Here is a 23,530-nt window from a genome sequence, read left to right as displayed (position 1 = left end):
GACTTTTGTAGGTACTCTGGTAGGTACGGTGAAGACTATGTCTCACAAAATTGTATCAACATGTTTATGTATAGTGTAATGAAAATCATTTTTTAAGTGGAAGTATTACATTTCCATAGTGATTACATAGTGTAAAATAATTATACCTTTAAATAATTATCTGTTCGCCCCAAAATTGTAAAATAGTGTTAATAACTCATAAACTACACTCATTGTAAAAGTTAGTATGTTTAGATGTTTTAAAAGATTATAGCATATAATTTTACATCTAACACGAGTATAAAAACATTTAGTATGATAAAGACAACTTTTCTAGTTTTCGGCCGTTTTTAATGTCACTAACCGGTAAAAAAAAAATTAGTTGTAAACTTTGTAAAATTTATTTTTACATTTTTCTATCCATGTTTTTAGAAAAATCATTGTAAGTCGAAATTTGGATCAGTAAACACTTAGAGCTTAGAAAATGAGTCTACTTTGTCCATAATTTTTATCTTGGCCTTAAGTGGTTCCTAACCAGAGTGAAAATGTTCATTTTCACAGACTAGTCCGAAAATGTTCTGAAATGATAGGCAGATTTATAAAAAAAATCACCATAAATTGTAGAAAAATCGTTTGAACACATGCGAGTAATCCTTAAAAATGTATAGACCTGAACTATTTGGATATTATACATTGGTCAAATTTTGTTGGAAAGGGTGAGACAAATTATGGCAAAGTGAACTCTTGTATTTATTATTTTTCTTTTTCTTTTTTTAAAGGTTGGCAGTTTTCTATAAAATGGATGTTAATTTTATAAAAAAATGTGATAAAATAATGTCAAATTACGACATTTTATATCATAAAATTTTCAAATTATCACAAAACATAATATCATCAAAAATATTTGCACATGGTTTCATGAATATTATTTATACCAAAATAATACATACTTAAATTATCGAATTTTCGCATTGTTACTCCTAAGTAGGATTGTTGTTCAATGATTGATGAAAAACGACGTCCTTTGTATTAATATTTGTAAGTTGTACATTAGGAACATTAGGAACATGGTGCTTATCCTAAAATCTTATTACTAGTCGAGTTGACTTGGTTGAATTATTAACTTTATTTGATCCAGAGTTGACAGTTGTCACACAATCCAATCAAGTCGAATTCGAACTTCAATTTGTTTGTTGTTGCACAAACCAGATTGTTCAAGCTCGATTGTGGGTCACAAGCTTTTAGGGAAATCAATGATATAAGTGGTGGTGTTGACGAATGTAAGGATGCAATTCAGGATCGAAAAAGGGGTAGTACTCATTAGTCGATAGTTACAAATGAACAAAGGGGTGAAGGGTCCAACGTCGGAAAAATAGGAGGGATAGGAAATCGTTGTAGATGTGATTAAGGGGAATAGGGTTTTTTGGTGATTAAAAGGGGGAGATATTAGGTTCAACATCAATGTCACTAGCATGATTACAGGGAGTATTTGTGGAAGTTATTTATCAAATTACTTAATTACTATTATTTATTTATTTAGATGTTTATTTATTGTTTAAATTTTGATTAGTCCGCAATTTACCCTATATCCACATAATAAATAGTTAGAATACATGAATCTCTCTCTCTCTCTCTCTCTCTCTATATATATATATATATATATATATATATATATATATATATATATATATATATATATATATATATATATATATATATATATATATATATATACACATTAAATTTACAGTGTTAGTGTTTGAGCTGCGAAATTACCATCCCTCTTCTAAATCATATGAATTTGTCGTAAAAAAACATTTTTTAAGCTTTTTATTTAATAAAAATAAGCCATTTTAACTAATAGAAATAATCTTATTTCGAAATCCATAGGTCGGTTTATCGGTCTTCATGTTATTTTCAGAATTTAACATATTTTCATTAAATTTTAACTTGAACCAAATTTACTTTTTTTTTCTTGATACAACAAATAAATTAGACTACACCTAAATTATTCTATCTATGTTCATTGCGAGACTTGAACTCTCAATCTCAATGAGGAAGACATCACCGGATATCGTTGGCATAAAAGCCCTTTGGTCAAATTTACTTTTTAGAGGGTGTTTGAGATTTCATCTAAAAACTCCTTTTTAACTTATTGATTTTTTGAAAAGTCAATAAATTAAAAAAAGGGAAAATGACTTAAGAGATCATCGAAGTTTCAAATTCGTTCGAAAAAAACCATTCAAGTATCACATGTTCAAAAAACACCATCAAACTAAGACATATGTTCAAAAAACACCAACGAAGTACATGTTCTGTTCAAAAAACACCATCTTTATGGTTTGTGGTAACTTACATATTTAGTCCCTAACTTTTTTTCCTTAACTCGGACAGTCCCTTTAGTTTAAATTTGTTTCGACTTCGGACCCTGATCGACTTAAAAGACTAATATACATTTATTACTTTCATTTAATATTATTTTTATTATTTATTAATTATTTATACAATTTATGTTATTATTTATTATAAATATATCAATTGTAAAAATAATTAACAAGTAATAAAATAAATGTTAAATGAAACTAATAAGGGTATATTAGTCTTTTAACTCGATCATGGTCCGAATGAAAAATAAATATAAACGCTAGGGACTGTCCGAGTTAAAAAAAAAAGTTAGGGACTAAACCTGTAAGTTACTCCAAACCATAAAGATGATGTTTTTTGAAAAAAATATGTACTTCGTTGGTGTTTTTTGAACATATATCTTAGTTTGATGATATTTTTTGAACATGTGATACTTGAATGGTGTTTTTTGAACAAATTTGAAACTTCAATGGTTTATTAAATCATTATCCCTTAAAAAAAATGTTTGGATATTTAATAAAGACTTTTAGAACAACTTTTTGGTTTAGCCTTTGAAAAGGAGTTTTAAAGAAGTTATAATTTGTAACTTCGGAATCATTTTATGAGTTATAAAAAAAAAAAAAAAAAAAAAAGTTAATAAGCTTTTTTTAACTTATTGATTTATTGATTTTTATCATTAAAATTTTAGTCCAAAACACTTTTTTAAAATTTTCTTTTTCCACATTCATGTATGATTAAACTTATCATTAAGTTCTTTCTAAACATAAGCCATTTTTATCTTTAAAATGAAATCTAAACACCCTCTAAGATTTGGAACTGATTGGCGGGGCTTTTTTAGTGGTTTAATGTTTATGGATAAACATTAACTGCTTTGAAACCTCCGGAAACTGAAAGCCATTCAATGAGACGAGGAGGTACCTGGTGAGTGGGTGGACCATTTCGTTATCTTCCACTAAAATTGTCTCTTCTTTCTGAATTTTCTCAGCCACAATTCTTACAATCTCCAAATCCATTTATATATTCCAATCAAATGTCTAATCTTCTTCAACGATTCATCGATCAAATGGAAGATTCAACTACCCCAAAAGAAACTGATTCATCCAACAATTTCTTCAATTTCCTCAGCTCTGATTTAACCGAACTCATCTTAGCTCGCCTCCCAGTTCGTTCAATCATCCGTTGCTCCGTCGTCTGCAAGCTATGGCACTCGATCGTCACCGCCCCGTTGTTCTCCGCCTCCGCTGCAGCACCCCCCTGGTTCTTCCTCTACGGCCAAAACAACATTTTCGTGAAAAACAATCAAGCGTTCGCATTCGACCCTGATTCGAACGAGTGGATCAAGCTCCCCACAACTCTGTTTCCCGTTTCAATTTCGCAGGAATCATCCTTCATCGGTTCCGGTGGGTTTTTCTTCAACACCACTGCTAATAATTTCAGTTTTGCCCCAATTTTGATACCCTCATGGCGAGAAACAACACCTCTGAAATTCTCCCGTTTAAACCCTCTGGTAGGTGTTATCAGTTCTGAGTTTTCATCGAATTCGAATCAAAACAATCGGTATGAACAGAATTTGACTTTGCCCAAGATTATTGTTGTGGGTGGTGTTAGATTCATTGGTGGTTTGGTTGATATTGAAGATAATTTAGCGGTTGAAATTTATAATCCAACTTTAGATTCGTGGGATCTTTGTCCACCGTTGCCGGCGGATTTCCGGTCAGGCAACTCTTCACAATCACTGTCTTCCGCTTTTCTCAGATCGAAATTCTACGTATTCGGTATACATTCATGTTTCATTTCATCCTTCGATTTAAACAATCGAGTTTGGAGTGAAGTTCAAACACTCCGCCCACCAGGTGTGATCACATCATTCCTAATATCTTGCCGGAATCAGCTTATGTTGGCCGGATTATGCAACAATCCTCATGGACCTTCGTTTAATCTATGGAGAATTGACGAATTAACAATGGAGTTTAGTGAAGTTGCGATTATGCCTCCTGATATGCTCAACTGTTTGTTTGATAGCGATGAAGATGATAGATTTGCCAGCTTGAAATGTGTTGGAGTTGGGAAATACATCTTTGTGTTTAACGAAGAACATCGCCGGAATTACCCTGCTTGTGTATGTGAAATCAGCTCTGATTCCAAGCAGTGTAGCTGGAGGAGGATCCCTGATTTGCCTGAACCGGTGAATAGGTTTCATAAAGTCATCAGTTTTTGCTCAACTATTTCACTTCGCTGGATTCTTGATGGTGAAGTTGCTTAGAATATATCTATATTTTATTTTTATTTTTAAGTTATATATGGGATAAAATAACTGAGTGGATAATAATGTTGTGTAAGCAATACTCAAAATAACTAAATAGCCATTAGCCAATAATTGTTGTTTAGTGTGTAAGGTGTTGTTTGTTTTTTTTAAGTTAAATGTCTGCAATCTCGGGATCACATCTGCAAGCCTTTGCGGTAGAAAAGTTGGACCAAATGTCTGCAGTCTGCAATAAGAAAACTGTTTGTTTTTAACGTCTACGGGCTGTTAAAATAAATTGAATTTTTAAACTTAATTTAATATCATAAACATTAAAAATGCATTTTTAACAAAAAAAAAAAGAAAGAAAAAAGAAACTGCACGGTGGCCCATATATATATATATATATATATATATATATATATATATATATATATATATATATATATATATATATATATATATATATATATATATATATATATATATATATATATATATATATATATATATATATATTTGGTTTAGGTTAAAATGAGGTTGAAGACCTTTGAAGAGTGGTTCATGTCTGCGCCAGGAAGACCTTATGCAGATGTTTTCTGATCTGCGCACTTCCAAAAAACAATCAATCTGCGAGGGCATATGTCTGCGCGTTGTCTGTGCGGCGCAGACAAAAGTGGTTGCGCAGATCTTCACACAAAAAACAAACAGCCACTAAATGTGATAAATGCATGTTTCAATGCTTTTGGTCCAATCCGATGTTTGACAACCGTGATCATACAAATTTAACAAAATGCTAACCACGTTTCTTACTAAACCTAAAAAGCTGCAATTTTTTTGGAAGCGTTTAGAAGTTTTTAGCTTTTAGTTTTTGATAAAACGTTCTGGTTTAAACAAAAAGTTTCGTTTGGTAGTACAAGCGTTTAACTTTTAGTTTAAACAAAATGTTTCAAATCTAAATGCTACTTCATGTAGCGTTTAACAAAATGTTACTGAGCTTTTGAAATTAATTTTCATAATTACTCTTAAAAATATATTTATATATTTATTTATTTATTTTTAATCAACTGTCCTTTTATGTAATTTTATATATCTCAAAAGTTTTCAGCTTCTTTTGACAAACATTCATATAACAAATAAAAGTTACAGCTTCCTGCTACACTTATCCGCTACCCACTAGCAGTTACTTTTGTCAAACACATTCTAAGTCTCCAAGTGTAACGATTCAAAATCAGCAAAAAAGAACAATAAACAATAATCTAAGTGCAAATGAACACATGGACCTAAATATTTTGATACGGGTACTGAAATATGAAAACTATATCAAACATATATAAGGAAAGTGAGAATAATATTATATACTAATGTAATATTATCTAATAATTTTGTTTTGAGATATTTTATAACAAGTAGATCAAATATCACTAAAAACCAGTATAGTTGCAACATGATAAAAAAAAATAAGGAAAATCATATATATAAGGAAATTGAATATCTGTATAGTTGTAGTATGATAAAAAAAAATAAGGATAATATCATCAAAGCACTGAAATTTCATATTATTTTAATTAGCTATCTTAAATTATGTTTTTAACAATTCAGTTTAACTTTTGTTCTATTATAATCAAACTTTATTATTATTTCTTTCATTTCTATAAAACTTGACATCAAATTTTATGACATGTATTTCCAACTTGCATGGCGGATTTAAAGTATAATGATAATATGCAATGTAATAAGAATTTGCAGTTACACATTTTTGAATTTTTACGGTAAGTTGCAGAAAAAAAAATATTATAACTAATATTGTTAGAAATAGTGTTCAAGGTCATTAATTATTAGTAATATTTTAAAATAATAACAGAATTATTTTAGGTTGCTCTCAAGACACAAATGATGAATTAAAAGAAACAGACATAAGAAGAAAATAAGTTTATACATTTACTATGTTTAATAAATTAATCAGACGTTATTTTGGAATTAATCAGGAATTAATTAATTCTAAAGGGTGAATATTAATTAGTTAAAATATTGACTAATTGAAATATTCTTGAACCCTTAAAGGGTTAGAAGGATTTGAAATTCTCCATCCAATATATTGGAGGGAGAAGATTTTGAATTATATCTTCATCCTGCATGGGATGAGAGATAAAACTTAGCAAGAGCTTTGAGGTTATAAATAGGGTACTAGAGGTTTCATTCATTCTTGCACTTAGGTTTGAAATTTTGCCAACTTCATCCCATTCTTTCTATGGGACAAATTTCTTAACTCTTCCTAGGGTTTGAAGAAATTTGATCCTCCCCTAATTCTTTTGGTTCTCTATTTGGAGTTATTAGGTGTGATTCTATTAAGAGGATTCTACTTTTGTTCCTCTCATCCAAGAAGCATGGTTGGATCAAGAAGGGATAAGAAAGGTTTGAGAAGATCAAGATCAAACTACACAAGAGGTTAGTATATGTCTTTCTTAATAAATTTACAATTTTAAAATAGGTTGTTATAACTAGTAAAACCTAGATTCTATGGTGCAAGTACACTTAGGTAAATTTTGATTGCTTCTGTTGCCTTGTTAGAATGTATTGATGCTAGGGTGCACATACATTTAGGTAAATTTTCATTGTTTCTACTGTCTTGTTACAATGTATTGATGTGTAGAAAACCCAACAAACATTGCATATCCTCACCAAAATATTTCATACCGTGCAAATAAGTCGACGTGGCCTGTGAGGATAACATTAAGATGCACTGAACTTCTGTATCTTAAAAAAAAAATTGTATATTAGAAAAATCACATTTCTAGTTTTTGACCGGACAACTAGCCCTCATCTCACCAATCTTCTAAAAGATTGTGAAAAATCAAAGTTAATACCTAAAAAACCAAAACCCTTAATAAAACTTAATCCCGGGAAAACATCATGCAAACATTATTTGTCCTTCAAAAATATTGTACGGTCTAATGGTCCGCTTCACCAGAAGTTTCTCTTTCATCTCATCCTCTTTGTTAGACGCATGAGTATCAGGTCGTCTAGTCATTTGAGTGTCTTATCTAATATGCATAAATGGGTTGTCTATAGGTTTTCCATGCACAAAATGAGATGAAAAAAAATAAGACCCTTTTTTGTACCATATGATAGACCAAACACATAAGTAAATATTTTCTATCAATATCATATTTATCACCATTTGTCAAAGAAGTTCTAGATTAAAAACAATAGTTCGTCATCAAATAGAGAAAATACCCTAATCCATCACACAAAACCCCTAAAATAGATTCAAATATTTTATTTTCTCAAATCTAATTTTCAATTCAGTGAGAATCATAACGATAAAATAACCAATCCAAATATTTCTTAAGAACATTTGTGTTCTCTTTTAGTATTTGAAGTTTTATCAAACATTAGCCTATTAATATTGTATCTTAAAAGGATCATCGGGTGATGAAGATTCTAACAATTCTCGAGTGATTCGTGTGAGAATATTGTAATCAATTATTTAACAATTTTAAAAGTTATTGTTGTATATGGACAGTTTGACGAAGAATGACAATTGGGTGGTAAAGACAATTTGGTGGTGAGGGGCACTTTAGTGGCGAAGGTCCGGTGAAAATGATGAGGCTAAGAAAATAATAAAGTTGTGGTGATAGATAGTAGAGTAAGATAGTTATTGGTGGAGGTACTTTTTCGTTAATGTTATGCTATAAGTCATGAAAATAATAGCCTCATGTGTTCGGTTGTTGTATTGTATGCTTACGCAATTTCATGTAAGGATATATATCTTATGAATCATAAATAATGACTCATGTTTTGGTTTTTTTTAAGATAATGTTGGGTCAATTTATGTTTTTTCGAATATTTGTTTGTGTTTTATAAGTTTGTAATGAATGGTATAATTTGTGTTTTGAGGTTATGAAATTACAATAACTATCTTTTGTAATACATAATAAAGGTTTTAAAACATCTTTATTTACATACCATTGTGTTCATTTGTTTCTATGGACACTGTAGGTTTATGTATAGACAATTGTGTGTATGGTTTGAGTCCACCATATTAATCAAGTTTCAATTTCTTGGTTTCAGTAAATAACACATGATCATGCTTGTCTTCATTTGTAGATTTCTAAACAGTTTTCCTTTGGATTTGTGTTTGGATATGGTTTTTGTTTGAATTTAGACATTGGTGGTGGTACCGGACCAAAATGTTCTTAATCTTAAAAAGGGAAATAGATGTATTATATGAAAGAAAAAATACTCTCATGTACAAGGCACATGAGAGCTCTTAATGGTTCTATCTTAACGAATTCATTTGAATTTGTGGTTCGATCATCTTTGCAAAGTGGCCATACCAAAAACTACAGAGAAATTTCATCAAATGATCAAATGGAACGGGGTGTTTGAACATTTTAACAATGAAAAATGGAGTTTTGTAAAATGATCATGACTTCCGCAGAGAGGGCTCTACGTAAGCCTTAGAATTCAACCCTCACTGAGGAATTGAGGTTTTAGGGGTATTTTTGTAAATTCACAAAAAAACAGATTCTAATTGGGTTGTTGCGAAAGTCTGAATCAGTCGTATTATTTGTTATTTGATTTATAAATGTGTTATTGCATCCATTATATGGTCTTTAGAGTGTATCTTAGTTCAATTGATAAGAAACAGCTAGCAACTCCATATTTTTTCCATGGGTGCTGTGAAGAATAGTTCCTCAGAGTTATCTAACTGAAGAACAAATTCGCAGAGGACCTTTCTGCGGAACTATTGAGTCCTCTGTGAACCTGTAGAATTGATTCCCATTTCCTCGGAGAGATTAATGATCTGCAAAGACAACACCATTTCCGTAGAGCCGCTTATGTGAAAGTATGAAAAAGACATTTATTTTTCTTATCCCATATCACCTCAATTTATCATTGTTATTCACATTCCTCAGAAGGTTTCTGTAGAGGCTCCTCTGCCGAAGTCATGGTCATTCAACAAAACTCCTTTTTTCGTGGTTAAAATGTTCAACTTCAAATACCCTCTTTCCTTTGGTCATTTGTTAAAATTTCTCATTTATATTACTCTAATTTTATTATTTGTTACTTTTTATATATAAATCGGTTCAACCCGGGAAACCAAATCTCTTTGTAGCGGTTTTACAGGTACAATCAATATCAATATCAATATCAATATCAATATCAAACCAAAGGGCTTGTAGCCCAGCAGGTATCCGGTGTTGCCCTCCCTACTTGAGGTTGAGGGTTCAAGTCCCGTCGTGGACATAGGTGGATTTAAGGTGTAGTTTAGGAGTAGGTTAGATTTGTCGTTTCAAAAAAAATATCAATATCAATATCAATAAATATAAACCAAGATGAGTCGTTTCACCAGGATTTCATGCCTTAAATTGGTCAAACCGAAGCGTAAACCCAAATTCAAACCCAAGACTCGCAACCAGATCTTAATTCTACTATTACAGTCGCCTTAAATTGGTCAAACCGAAGCGTAAACCCAAATTCAAACCCAAGACTCGCAACCAGATCTTAATTCTACTATTACAGTCGTTTACCTTATGCCAAGGCAATGGGGTAGACAAGTCTATTCAGATGGAGCTTAACCTATTCATATAGAGAAAAGTCATAAAGGTATTTGGTCGAAATTGCATCAAGATTCATTCGCTTCCCCATCCCCACCTCCCTCCCTGTATGATAATTCATAATTTTCTGTATTTTTCTCGAGAGAAAAAGAGAGATGGAAACAAGTTGCAGAAAGAAAGAAGAAGATGGCTTTCATGTTCTTCATAAAGTTCCTTCTGGAGATGGTCCATATGTTAAAGCTAAATACACTCAGGTTCTTCTTCCCCGCATATATACTTTATAAATAAATCTGAAAAACACATTCATCGTAACTGTTAAATTATACAGATTCAACTCATTTTTGGAATCCTTTTGAGTTGTGATTTTTATTTCGAACGAGCAAAATTGAAGGATTGGATTTCGAAAATGATCAAATATCCCGCTGAATCTGAGGAAATTGATCCTCGGTTCATGAAAAATCGCTTGTTTGATATAGTACTCATGTACACTACGTATTTAAATTGTGTCGATCCCAACTATGCTCAATTAACTTGAAGAACCATTTTAATCAAACGATCAAATCATGTTGAGAGCTGAACTTGAGGAAAAGTCCATAGTATATGAAAAATAACTTATTCCATAATCACAGTTTTATCATGTTGAATACATTCTTAGCATTAATTTCCCGATTCGAGAATTGATTGTTTTGACCTTAGTTACATGGCTTTTAGCAATCCTTTTCCAGCCGATATTATTTTCTTTCGAATTGATAGATTGTTGCTTAGGGATCCCGACGTTTTTAACCAAGAATGATAACCTATAGTTAATTAATCAGGCGTTCAAATTTTTAATCTAAAACTATAAATCAAATGAAATTTGGAACCCTAACTATGGATTATAACAAAAATACAGAATGATAACCCATAGTTTTCAACTCAAGCATCGTATATATTTAAAAAGTTATAAATTACTTTTTGGTTTGAAAATATATAATGAAGTACAGCTGGTAGAAAAAGATCCAGAGGGGGCAATCGTATGGTTTTGGAAGGCGATAAATGGAGGAGATAGAGTGGATAGTGCATTAAAAGACATGGTTGTTGTTATGAAGCAGTTGGATAGAACTGAAGAAGCCATTGAAGCCATTAAGTCCTTCAGATGCATTTGCTCCAAACATTCGCAGCCATCTCTTGATAATCTCCTGATCGACTTATACAAGGTACTACGTACAACCTTTTCATGCACACAGTACCTACCTCCCATGCATTTGCAATTAAAATTTTAAACCCACACATGGCTCATTAACTATCTCTTCATACCTGGTCCCGCAATCAAGTGATAATTAATTAAGAAGAAAATAATTCATAGGTTGATTGATTTATTGAATGCTGATATATGTGAAAGAATTAATAAAATCTACTAACAGAAATGTGGTAGATTCGATGAAGAAATAGGGTTATTGAAGCAAAAGCTTAGGGTGATTTATAGAGGAGAAGCTTTTAATGGAAAACCTACAAAATCTGCTCGATCCCATGGCAAGAAATTTCAAGTCTCTATTAAACAAGAAACTGCAAAGATTCTGGTATATATTTCTTCTATCTTTAATGCTTTATTAGTTTTTTGTGGTTTATCCCTTAAAACCCCAGCCCTACTATTCTTATATATATATATATATATATATATATATATATATATATATATATATATATATATATATATATATATATATATATATATATATATATATATACTAGCCGTAGACCCGCGCAAAGCGGCGGCGAAAAATAGTTTTTCATTCGGCAATAAGTTCTATACATAAACATGTTAGATTTCAAGTAACACAAAACATATGCATATTGTTATCGATCGGTTTTACAACAACAAATCAATGTAACCCTCGTAATACAAAAGAAAATAAATATTTTGGTGTGTAGTATACGTTTATAGTACTTCATTTTAGAAATTAGGACACATCCATACGAATTGACTTGCTTATACCTTTCTTTTCTCTAGCATCCATCACAAGAATTTTATTCATAATGTAATATTTTATACTTTTCTTTTTATATCTAAGCCTATATTTTAATACATTATTTCATGCACGATATTGACTTTCATAAAATAATAATTGGAGAAATACAAATATGAAGAAAAAAACAACAAAACTAACAAGTAATAACTAAATAAAGTAATGAATCAAATAATATGTATCTAACAAAAGGTATTATTGGAAAAATAATAAAAAAAGATAATAAATAACAACACCTTTCAATAAAATACAAACTTTAGATATGCCTTGCCTTGCTTGCGTCATCACTCCAACATAATTCGGCCTGACATTAGAGGGGGCAGTGATCCAATAGTCTCCATGGAGTATGGAGTTGAGGCTGGCCAACTTAGCCTCCTCAATGTCGTTTTCCAGCCCATACCCATCAGCTTAAAATAGATAAATATCCCAAGAAACCTAAATTAACACCCCTTCCTTAAGCCCCCCTTTTGCCAACATAGCAAGATCCATACCCTTCCAATAGAAAGCAATGTTAGAAGTAGTACTATGAGTCTATGATGATATCAGTAGCATCTTCACTTCTACCTGCAAAACAATATTATCTATTAAACAAATTAATTAAAAAATTAAAAAAATGATTCACAAGAACATATGTTTTACAGATATGGATAAACATTCCTTGAGCTCTCTAACAATGACATGAAACATAATTCATGCTTATTAGTAATATAGCTCTAAAGTAAAAATTGGTTTCCGATTTCATTAATACAACAGCAAAGTGTTAAGTCAGCAAGTGTAAATCTAACATTTCCTTAGGTGGGATAAGTTTAGGTTCCTGTTTTTAATATGATTATGAGTTATGGAAGCTTACATCCATTATAGTGATTAGAGAATCCGAAAGAAGAAGAGGTCACACTGATGCAACATCACTTATTAAAGTCAATCTGGAAGCCAAATCCCCCCAAGGTCTCAACCTGCAGGTTTTATATTTTTAACATACTTATTACGACATAATTACTTTAAACTATTGATTTTCTTTTTCAAATTATTAGGAAATAATTCAGTATGTCTGTTTATAAAACTCACCTGTGTAACAACAAAGTCCACAGAATCAACAATAAATGGTTCATGTGGACCATTTGGGATTCCTGTTATAACATATTGTTTCAACGGGAAAGAAGGGGTCTAACTAACAATGTTACATAAGGGTAAAATAGTCATTTACTCACAGTTCATTCAGTCCAAAAAAAACACTTTTGTGTATCATTGTATATAGAAAGTGTCCTTTTTTATGATACGTACACACAGGCCCAAGGCATTGCAGTTAAGATATATTTTGTATCCAAAAAATGCATTTGAAAGGATCAAAGACTTTACTCTTCTTGGCCTATGTTGAGCAAAAAGTAGTGCTAAAAATCCACCAAGTGATGTTCCATAAAGATGTATGTTAAAAAAAAGATTCATTACATAAATAAATAACAATAACATTAAAAATGGAATCGGATAATCTTACATGGTGGACATCAATAACATCTAAAAAATTCTCAAATGCTTGAACCCATTATTGATTGTTCCAAACACGAGGAATATCAACAGAAATCACTCGATAACCCTGAAAAAGAAACAAAACAAAAAAAAAAAAAAGATTTCTGAAAACTTTGTTATGAAAAAGAATCATTCAACTTGGTTTTTGTCTTTAACAATGTTAAAGTTGTTGTTACCTTCATGGAGAGTGTCATGATTTTTTTGTAGTAAACATTTGCTGTTCCAGCAGTTCCAGGATTCATAATATCTCTATTATTTTGTGCAAATCTGTAAAACTTATGTCAAAATTAATGTCCATATATGTTATTCTTATATCAATTTGGATGTAAAATCTAATATCAACATTTTTTCTGTTTATAGAACTTGCTATAAAGATTAATGCTTTATGCTTGTAAGTAATACACCAATCGGAAGCTACAAATTAGCCAATTTAATCTCAAAAGTTGAAGTATAGCTCCATTTTAATGTGAATCTCAATAATTTTAGGTTCATTGAGAGTAAACATCGAACGATTGATGTTGAATTGAAACTGTAAATACGGTTTAGACATAATGAAAGTAACAATTGATACCAACCAAACCATTGATTTATCGAATTGGGTAAGTCAATAGATGTATAATCAAGTGAAAGATCGACGAAATCTATGACCAGAAAAACTTACTGGGATCTTGCGGAGAGGGACTTGGGACTTGAAGTAGATGTAATCACCGGGTGCAGAAAACCCACCTTTCATTGCTAAATTTGATGATGATCGTGAAGAGGATGACTAAATTTGGTGGCCATTAACAGAGAGATTCATGTTATTAATTGTTGATCGTAGGTGGGTTGAGGTTGGGGTTAAATTTTAGGAATAACAAACAATAGAGAGAATGGTGTGCCAATGGATAGATATTTGCCTAGATTTTAGGAATAAACATTGACTCAAACCGGGGATTAAAGAGATCAGGTCAAACTTTTGGAAGAGATAAGATTTCAAAGGTAATCAGATTAAAATTTAATATTATTTTATTTATGATTAGTTGTACTTTACGCTTAGAGAGTTGAACGTCTTAAAAAATATTATTATTTTATTGGATCTATTTATAGAAATAGTAGGATTTTTTTTATAAGTTAGTAAAGAGATATATATACATATATATATATATATATATATATATATATATATATATATATATATATATATATAAAAGCTTAGGTACCCAAACCCACTATAATAGATCGTTTTGTTTGATATATTCATTATAATGTTCTTAAACTTCAATCTCTAACTTTATTTACTTTCAAGATTTTCGAAATTTCATTATTAACTTACTCTTACGTCACATCTTTTTGTCTAACACCTACTAGGTTATATATTATAGTTGAAAATAAAAATTATGTAAGAGAAAGATAAATGTAAAATTTATAAAAATCTTGAAAGTAAAATCAAATTAGAAGTTAAATTATAAAAAGGTTTGACAATTACAATGTATATATAATACAAAACGACGTAGTATGATGAATTTTGTATTTAAGTTTATATACTCTTAAGGGGTATATATATATATATATATATATATATATATATATATATATATATATATATATATATATATATATATATATATATATATATATATATATATATATATATATATATATATATATATATAACGTGGAACTATGCAGTAACTCTAAACTAATTTCTATCTAAACATATTGTTTCCCTATCTTATTGTTTCATATTTGAACTTAGTTCATGTCCTTTTAAGTTATCATTATCTAATCCAGATATGTAATTATAATTAAACCATACACATTTTTACAAGTCAACTTAGTAATTTTATGTTGTATATTTTATCTTATATTATGTTATATAAATAATATTTGGAGCTATAGTATAAATTATTGTTTGTAGTGCTATTAACGATGATTTTTGTACAAGATATATTTATAAGTGGAAAAATATATTGATATGTGTAAATTAAAAATAATAATAATAATAATAATAATAATAATAATAATAATAATAATAATAATATAAGGATGCATGCGGTATACACTTTTTGCTAAAAGAAACTGGGTCAAAAGACGTCTAAACTCTAAAGTGTATTCAAATTAACACAATCTCTTAAATTGCTTTATTCACAAATTAGATTATAATGGTAGTTTTGGCATTCATATTATTTAGGATAATGCATAAAACACTAACATACTCCAATTGATTTATTTTTTATAAAATCCTACCTACATTTCTGTCTTATATATTTGTTGCATCTTTTTAAGCATTTTATCCCAATAAAAAAGAAATAAAAATATTATCGTGTAATTGAATAGATTTTTCCACATACGACATACAATGCATTTATAGAAAAAAGATATAATATTGTAATAAAAACAAATATAAATACGATGCTCTAATAGAACGAGCTAATGACATTTTAGATTTTTGGGGTGGGTAAACCGTTAACAGGGTAATTTGGGATGGGTCTATATGCAAAAATCAAACTTCATAGCAGCAGAGGTTGTGTACAAAAAAGCCCAAATGATCGACCCTGATGCAAACAAGGCCTGTAACTTGGGCCTCTGTCTAATGAAACAGGCCCGTGTCAAAGAGGCCCGACTCATCCTCTTTGACATTCTTAGCGGTAGGTTTCCCGGAGCTGACTACACCAAGGCTTGTGCCCGGGCTCAACAACTGTTGTCCGAGTTGGAGACATGGCGGCAACCGCCTTCTGGTTCACCGGAGAATCATCTGAGCTTGGATCTAGATGATGACTTTCTTGATGGGCTTGAAATACTAATAAACGAATGGGCTCCTTATAAATCAAAAAGGTTGCCTATATTTGAAGAAATTGAGAAATTTAGGGATCAATTAGCTTGTTAGAATTTTAGATTTTTTCTTTTATTCTTTTTGAATTTTGTTGAGGTGATATAATTGGGCATGATTGTGTGTATCGTTGTGTGAGAATTCATTTAATAAACATTTCATTAAAAAAAACATTTGTAATAAAAGAAACGTTTGTTTGGTTAAGCCAATGTGTAAATAAATGTAAGTATGTTATTATTATGGATAATAGAATAAAATGAATTATGTATATGCATGTTGAGAGTAAAGTATATTGTTATTTATTTATTTTTATAAATTTTGCTCTTAGAAACAACTCGATACACATTTCACTTCGTGGATAATGAACAAGAAAACTTGTAATTAATATATAAATGTGCATGTGGTTTATTTTTGTTATTATATGCGTGTTTTGTGCGGAGCGTTTGAGAGCTTCTAGCGTTTGACAAAACGTTTTGTTTTGAACAAAAAGTTCCTTTTGACATTACAAATTTTTAGCGTTTAGTTTAAACAAAACGTTCCAAATCTAAAAGTTATCTCACGTAACGTTTAACAAAACGTTATCCATTACTCGTCACCCGCTACCAGCTAGTTTTGCCAAACACGTCTTATATCCATTAAGTTATTTGTAAGAAAATAGCACTTTTGTAAGTAAGATTAAAAAAAAATGACTTTTCATCAAGTAAATTTTTTTTTTCTTTGACGAACACACCCTATATCTATTATGATCTTTGCCGAACATGCCCTATTCCTATTAAAACTTAAAAAACCATGACAATTAATCAACACCTAAGTTTATTCAAAGATAATAACATTGAACCGCTTGTAGGCAAAATTTATCTATATTTGAACTAAACAAAGAAAGTAGGGATTCACTCATTGCAAACACAACTTGAGGGACTACAACAAAATGGGGAAAGCTGGTAATGTTAAATGAATATATTTTTTTTAGTTAAGCCGTGTTTGCATGTTGTAGCTAGGAGTCTTATTGCTTGTGGTCAGTCTCATGACGGTCTTTTTGTGGTCCGTCTCATAACGGTTTAGTATTTTTTAGACATATCCCAAACGGTCTGAGGTTTGTGTTTTTTGGTTCAATCTCACAGTCTTTTCGTATGTCTTTATTGGTTCGGTATTCAATTTCTTCCTCCGGCTTTGATATTTTTTGGTTTTTGGGTTTCGTTTCCGTTAACAAATATGTGTTAACACCAAAATAATAAATTATGTTATAAAATATGATCAAATAACAAGATAAATTATAGAGTAAAGAAAGACATAAGAGTAGAGAGAACTTTTATTCCAATACTTGTGATGAAATCATCAAGTGCTTAATACATATGGCTCACTATTTATACTATCCAAATAAGATGAAAGATGAGCTATGATATGAATGCACATTATGATGGTGTATTATTACATTCGTAAAACACATTGAAATGTTTGTTACTAATGCTAAATAATGATGGGGAGTTATGGGAGAAATAGAGAATCCAATGGTCATTCACAAACTAATATTTCATAACACTCCCCCTTGAATGACGATTGTATCATGCCTCGTTAAAACCTTAATAGGTAAAACCTCATGGGAAAAACCATTTATTAAGGAAAAAGAGTACATGATTAATAATAGATATTTGGAACAATTGCCTCGTTAAAAACCTTACTAAGAAAACTCAGTGGGAAAAACATAGCTAAGGAAAAGAGTACAATATGTTTCCAACTCCCCCTGATCATCACATCACTTGATTTCCTTAAAGCGTCGCATTCCAATATTTCGTACCATGTTTTCAAATTTGAATGTAGGGAGCACTTTAGTGAACAAATCTGCCAAGTTGTTACTTGATTGAAATTTTTTTGGATGTTGATGTCACGCTCTTTTTGAAGATCATGACTAAAAAAAACTTTGGTGATATATGTTTGGTTCTGTCTCCTTTGATAAACTCTTCCTTGAATTGGGCTATACAAGCCGCATTATCTTTATATAGTATGGTTGGAGCGTCCCTGTTAGAAGTTAGACCACAACTCTCACGAATGTGATGAGTTAAATTTCTTAACCAAATACATTCACGGCTTGCCTCATGAATTGCTATAATCTCTATTTGGGATCGAGCTTTGTGTGGATCAGACAAATATCCAACATCTCGAAGATATCGAAGAATGTTTTTGACTCCATTCCAATGTCTTCTTGTTGGGCAAGAACTATATCTTGCTAATAAGTTTACAGCAAAAGATATATCAGGTCTCGTATTATTAGCAAGATACATCAATGCACCAATAGCACTAAGATATGGTACTTCGGGACCAAGAAGTTTTTCATGTTTTTCACAAGGCCGAAACTGGTCCTTTTTGGCATCTAAATGCCTTACTACCATCGGGGTACTCAATGGATGTGAGTTATCCATATAAAACTTTTTAAGCACCTTTTCTAGATAACTAAATTGATGTACAAAAACTCCATTTTTGGTGTGCTCAATTTGAAGACCCAAACAAAATTTCGTTTTACCAAGATATTTCATTTCAAATTTTTCTTTCAAACAAGAAGTGTCATTTTCCAATTCTCCAGAAGTTCCAATTATGTTCAAATCATCTACGTAAACAGCAATTATCACAAATTCTGATCCGGATCTTTTTATGAATACACATAGGCTTAATGGATCATTTTTATAGCCCTCTTTTAAAAGAAACGTACTTAAACAATTGAACCACATCCGGCCAGATTGTTTCAATCCATACAAAGATTTATTTAATTTTACCGAATATACTTCACGAGAATTAGGAGTTTGTGCTTCTGGCACCTTAAACCCTTCTGGGATTTTCGTATAAATATCATTCTCAAGTGAACCATATAAATAGGCGGTAACTACATCCATCAGACGCATCTCAAATTTTTCATGTGTTACTAGACTTATTAGATAACGGAATGTAATTGCATCAACCACAGGAGAGTATGTTTCTTCATAATCAATTTCAGGTCTTGGGGTAAAACCTTGTGCAACAAGTATTGCTTTATATCTCACAACTTCATTTTTCTCGTTTCTTTTGCGCACAAATACCCATTCGTGTCCCACTGTTCTTACTCTGTTTGGTGTACGGACTACAGGTCCAAAAACTTTTCGTTGAGTAATAGAATTAAGCTCTTTATTTATTTCATCTTTCCATTTTAGCCAATATTTTCTATTCATACATTACTCAATAGATTTAGATTCAAGATCCTCATTTTCTTTATAATCGCGCACGGAACATGATATGAAAAATTATCGTCGACATCCATCTTATTTTTTGTCATGAAATAATTTATTGAGATCTCATTATTTTCATTTTTTTTTCAGGTACCTCAGTTTCTTTTGTTATGTCATTGGGCTCTTCTGGAGCTTCATTAATCTTTTCAAAAGACTATGTTTTCTCTTTTGGACCATCAATTATATTTGCTTCATTTCATTTCGATGATTTTTATCTTTGGAACCTACTGATCTTCCACGCTTCAGGCGTGCCTAAGATTCATTTGTAGTTGTATTTTTTTTCCTTCTGGGATATCAATTCTAACTTGAGTAAGTATAGCTGGTACATGAGACTTTGTTACCCACTTAGGGTCAGTAAATGCTTCTGGAAATTGATTTGCTACATTTTGTAAATGAATTATCTTTTTTATTTCAAGTTCACATTGACTTGAACAAGGATCTAAAAATGAAAGTGACAATTCCTTTCAAGAGATTTTATTTTCCAGCTTCTTTATTTCTCCCCCTAATGTTGGAAAATATGATTCATCAAAATAATAATCATCAAATATAGCTGTAAATAAATCTCCAATTGATGATTTTAAATATTTTACTATAGATGGAGATTCATATCAAACATAAATTTTCATTCTTCTTGAGGACCCATTTTTGTGAAGTGAGGTGGAGAAATGGGTACATAAATTATACATCCAAACATCCTTGGATGGTAAATAATTGGTTACTGACTGCAAACCAGTTGAATAGGGGAGAACTCATGATAACTAGTTGTCATTATGCATATAAGTGATGTTGCATGTAAAATTGCATGTCCCCATGTCGATGTAGGAAGTTTAGAATGCATTAGTAATGGTCTTGCAATTAATTGAAGGCGTTTGATTAACAACTCAGCTAAACCATTTTGTGTATGAACATATGCAACACGATGTTCAATAGTTGTCCTAATCGACATGGAATAATCATTAAAAGCTTATGATGTAAATTCTCCAACATTGTCAAGTCAAATTTCCATAATTGGGTAATCGAGAAAATGTGCCCTTAGGCAGATTATTTGTGCTAGTAATCTTGCGAAAGCGAGATTACGGCTAGATAACAAGCACACGTGTGACCATCTAGTTGACGCGTCAATTAAGACCATAAAATATCTAAATGGTCCACATGGTGGATGAATTGGTCCACATATATCCCCTTGAATTCTTTCTAAAAAAACTAGGACTTTCATACCCAACTTTATTCAATGATGGACGGGAAATTAATTTTCCTTGAGAACATGCAACACAAGACAATTCATTAGCTTGAAAAATCTTCTGGTTTTTCAAGGAATGTCCACTTGAACTTTCAATTATTTTGCGCATCATAACTAATCTGGGATGGCCCAACCGGTCATGCCAAACTTTGTAGATGTTATTATACCTTTTATTTTCAATAACATGAGATCCAATCATTCTAATATTTGTATAATACAATCCGGAGGACAATACGAGTAATTTTTCCAAAAGATTTTTCTTACCCGATATCATTTTTCTAATATTGAGATACTCTTTACCACCATCATTGGTTGTTTCAACATGATATCCGTTGGACCGAATATCCTTAAAACTTAATAAATTTCTTGATGATTTTAATGAAAATAATGCATCATCAATTGTAATTATTGTCACTTGTGGTAATACTATATTCGCTCTTCCGGAGCCTTCAATCTTGGTGATTTAGAGGAAAATAATGCATCACTAATTTATAATTAGTGTCCCTTGTTGTAATATTATATTCGCTCTTCCGGAGCCTTCAATCATTTTTGCATTACCTGTTATTATATTAACATTTGCTTCTTTAATTGATAAGTAAGCAAAATATTTTTCATTATTAAAAATGCTATGTGTTATTGCATTGTCCTCAAGAAATATATCTTCATTATTTCTTTTGCGAATATCCATGTTTCTTTTCAATAAATAAATAAAACATAAGAAACATTCGACTTAGAGAAATAAATTCATATTTTATTAATCTGGGAAGATTGTGACGAGATCATTTCTCATGAAACGAATATGACATAAAAACATAATAAATGTCATGAAACAAAACTATACATTATTCTGATAAATTTCCATCCATATCACCACTTGTCCCTTCGGGGTAGACAAGAAAATCGACAACATCCAAATGTGTCATTTCTGGTTGATCTTCATGAATATCACTTTGAATAAAATTGGTTTTAATATTTTTCTTTATATTTTAGAGAAGCTTGATAAAGATCAACAAAATGTTTTGGTAAGCGATACAAGACCAATGATTGGTCATTCCACATTAGTGACAAACATTTTCAACTTTTTTTTTTTTTTTTTGCCTTGACCACTTTTATCATTAGGATGTGGATTTTTGTTGTTTTCCAACTTCTGGTGGTTACTTGTAATCTTGTTATTTTTATGATAATTATGATAACCTCCACGACCTCGGTTAGACTCTTAACTATTATGATTATATGAGTTGCATTCACTTCAGGGAATGTACTAGAACCGGTCGGGATTGATTGATAATTTTTCATCAATAACTCATTGTTTTTTTAACCACAAGAAGACATGAGATTAATTCATATTTATTTTAAACATTTCTCATGATATTGCTACTGCAGGAGCATGTTAGTAGTATGAAAACTAGAGAAAGTTTTCTCTAGCATTGTTTTCCATAATGAAAATAGAAATCAAAATAAAGACTTGTAATGTAAGGAGTTGTTAGTTAAGAAATTCCATAAAATAAGTTGTAAGCATTGTACATGTAAAATTATAAAAAAATACATACCTGAAAATTACAAGAACAATAAGGAGTTAGATCTCTATGGTAGAGTCGTGCTGATAACGTGTTATAAAATATGATCAAATAACAAGATAAATTATAGAGTAAAGAAAGACATAAGAGTATAGAGAACTTTTATTCCAATACTTGTGATGAAATCATCAAGTGCTTAATACATATGGCTCACTATTTATACTATCCAAATAAGATGAAAGATGAGCTATGATATGAATGCACATTATGATGGTGTATTATTACATTCATAAAACACATTGAAATGGTTGTTACTAATGCTAAATAATGATGGGGAGTTATGGGAGAAATGAAACACATTGAAATGGTTGTTACTAATGCTAAATAATGATGGGGAGTTATGGGAGAAATGGAGAATCCAATGGTCATTCACAAACTAATATTTCATAACAAATTAATATTTATTAAAGATGATACACTTAAGTTTAGTAAAAGAAAAAATGATAAATTACACGAATGGTCCATGTGGTTTTGGGTTGTCTGTGCACTTGGTCCCTGATGAAAACTTTTGTTTCCATTTTGGTCTCTAATTGATTTGAAATGACCATATTACCTTGGTATATTTTTTTTCTATATTTTATTAATGAAAGATATTTAAGAAAATATATGGTCCCACCCAACCCCTTATCCCTTCCACATTCACCCAAAATCAATATACTTATCTCATTTTCACTGAACTCTCTGATCATCGGCCAACCTTCCTCTCGTTCCCCTATCTTCCCGGAAAATGTCTGGTCCTCACAGTACTCTCTCACCATGGCCTCTCGTTCCCCACACCACTCGTATGTGTGTGTGTGTCTTTCTTTTCATCTTTCCGGTATAATCAAAGAAAACCCCTAATGGGTAGAACACCTCTAAAGTTGGTTTCGGGGCTCCCTTGTCTCTCATCTAGCCTATGTTGGTTTAAAAAAAAAAGGCTTCAGATCTCCGATAATGGGTAGAACACCTTTGATGTTGGTGTTTTTCGATCT

The 23,530-nt window shown here is 31.0% G+C and overlaps 2 protein-coding genes and 1 pseudogene across 2 annotated transcripts; 2 read left to right on the top strand and 1 right to left on the bottom strand.

Annotated features, from left to right (window-relative positions):
- Positions 1 to 3,181: 3,181 nt before the first annotated feature.
- Positions 3,182 to 4,860, top strand: LOC145048493 (Galactose oxidase/kelch repeat superfamily protein). The gene has a single exon (XM_078997001.1). It carries the CDS (start codon positions 3,374 to 3,376, stop codon positions 4,604 to 4,606), a length of 1,233 nt encoding a protein of 410 aa, XP_078853127.1. The 5' UTR covers positions 3,182 to 3,373; the 3' UTR covers positions 4,607 to 4,860.
- A 5,284-nt stretch (positions 4,861 to 10,144) lies between these two features.
- LOC144998547 (protein SULFUR DEFICIENCY-INDUCED 1-like) lies at positions 10,145 to 16,621 on the top strand. The gene is made up of 4 exons (XM_078958293.1): positions 10,145 to 10,403; positions 11,133 to 11,345; positions 11,553 to 11,708; positions 16,132 to 16,621. The coding sequence occupies exons 1-4, from the start codon at positions 10,305 to 10,307 to the stop codon at positions 16,543 to 16,545; spliced, it is 882 nt and encodes a 293-aa protein (XP_078814419.1). The 5' UTR covers positions 10,145 to 10,304; the 3' UTR covers positions 16,546 to 16,621.
- LOC144996958 (uncharacterized) lies at positions 12,687 to 14,568 on the bottom strand (annotated as a pseudogene).
- Positions 16,622 to 23,530: the final 6,909 nt, after the last annotated feature.

Source organism: Lactuca saligna, chromosome 5 (genome assembly GCF_052625555.1).
Source record: "Lactuca saligna cultivar CGN05327 chromosome 5, ASM5262555v1, whole genome shotgun sequence".
Taxonomy (NCBI): Eukaryota; Viridiplantae; Streptophyta; class Magnoliopsida; order Asterales; family Asteraceae; genus Lactuca; species Lactuca saligna.
Note: the sequence above shows the minus strand (reverse complement) of the source record. Positions and strands in the feature narration are given on the sequence as shown.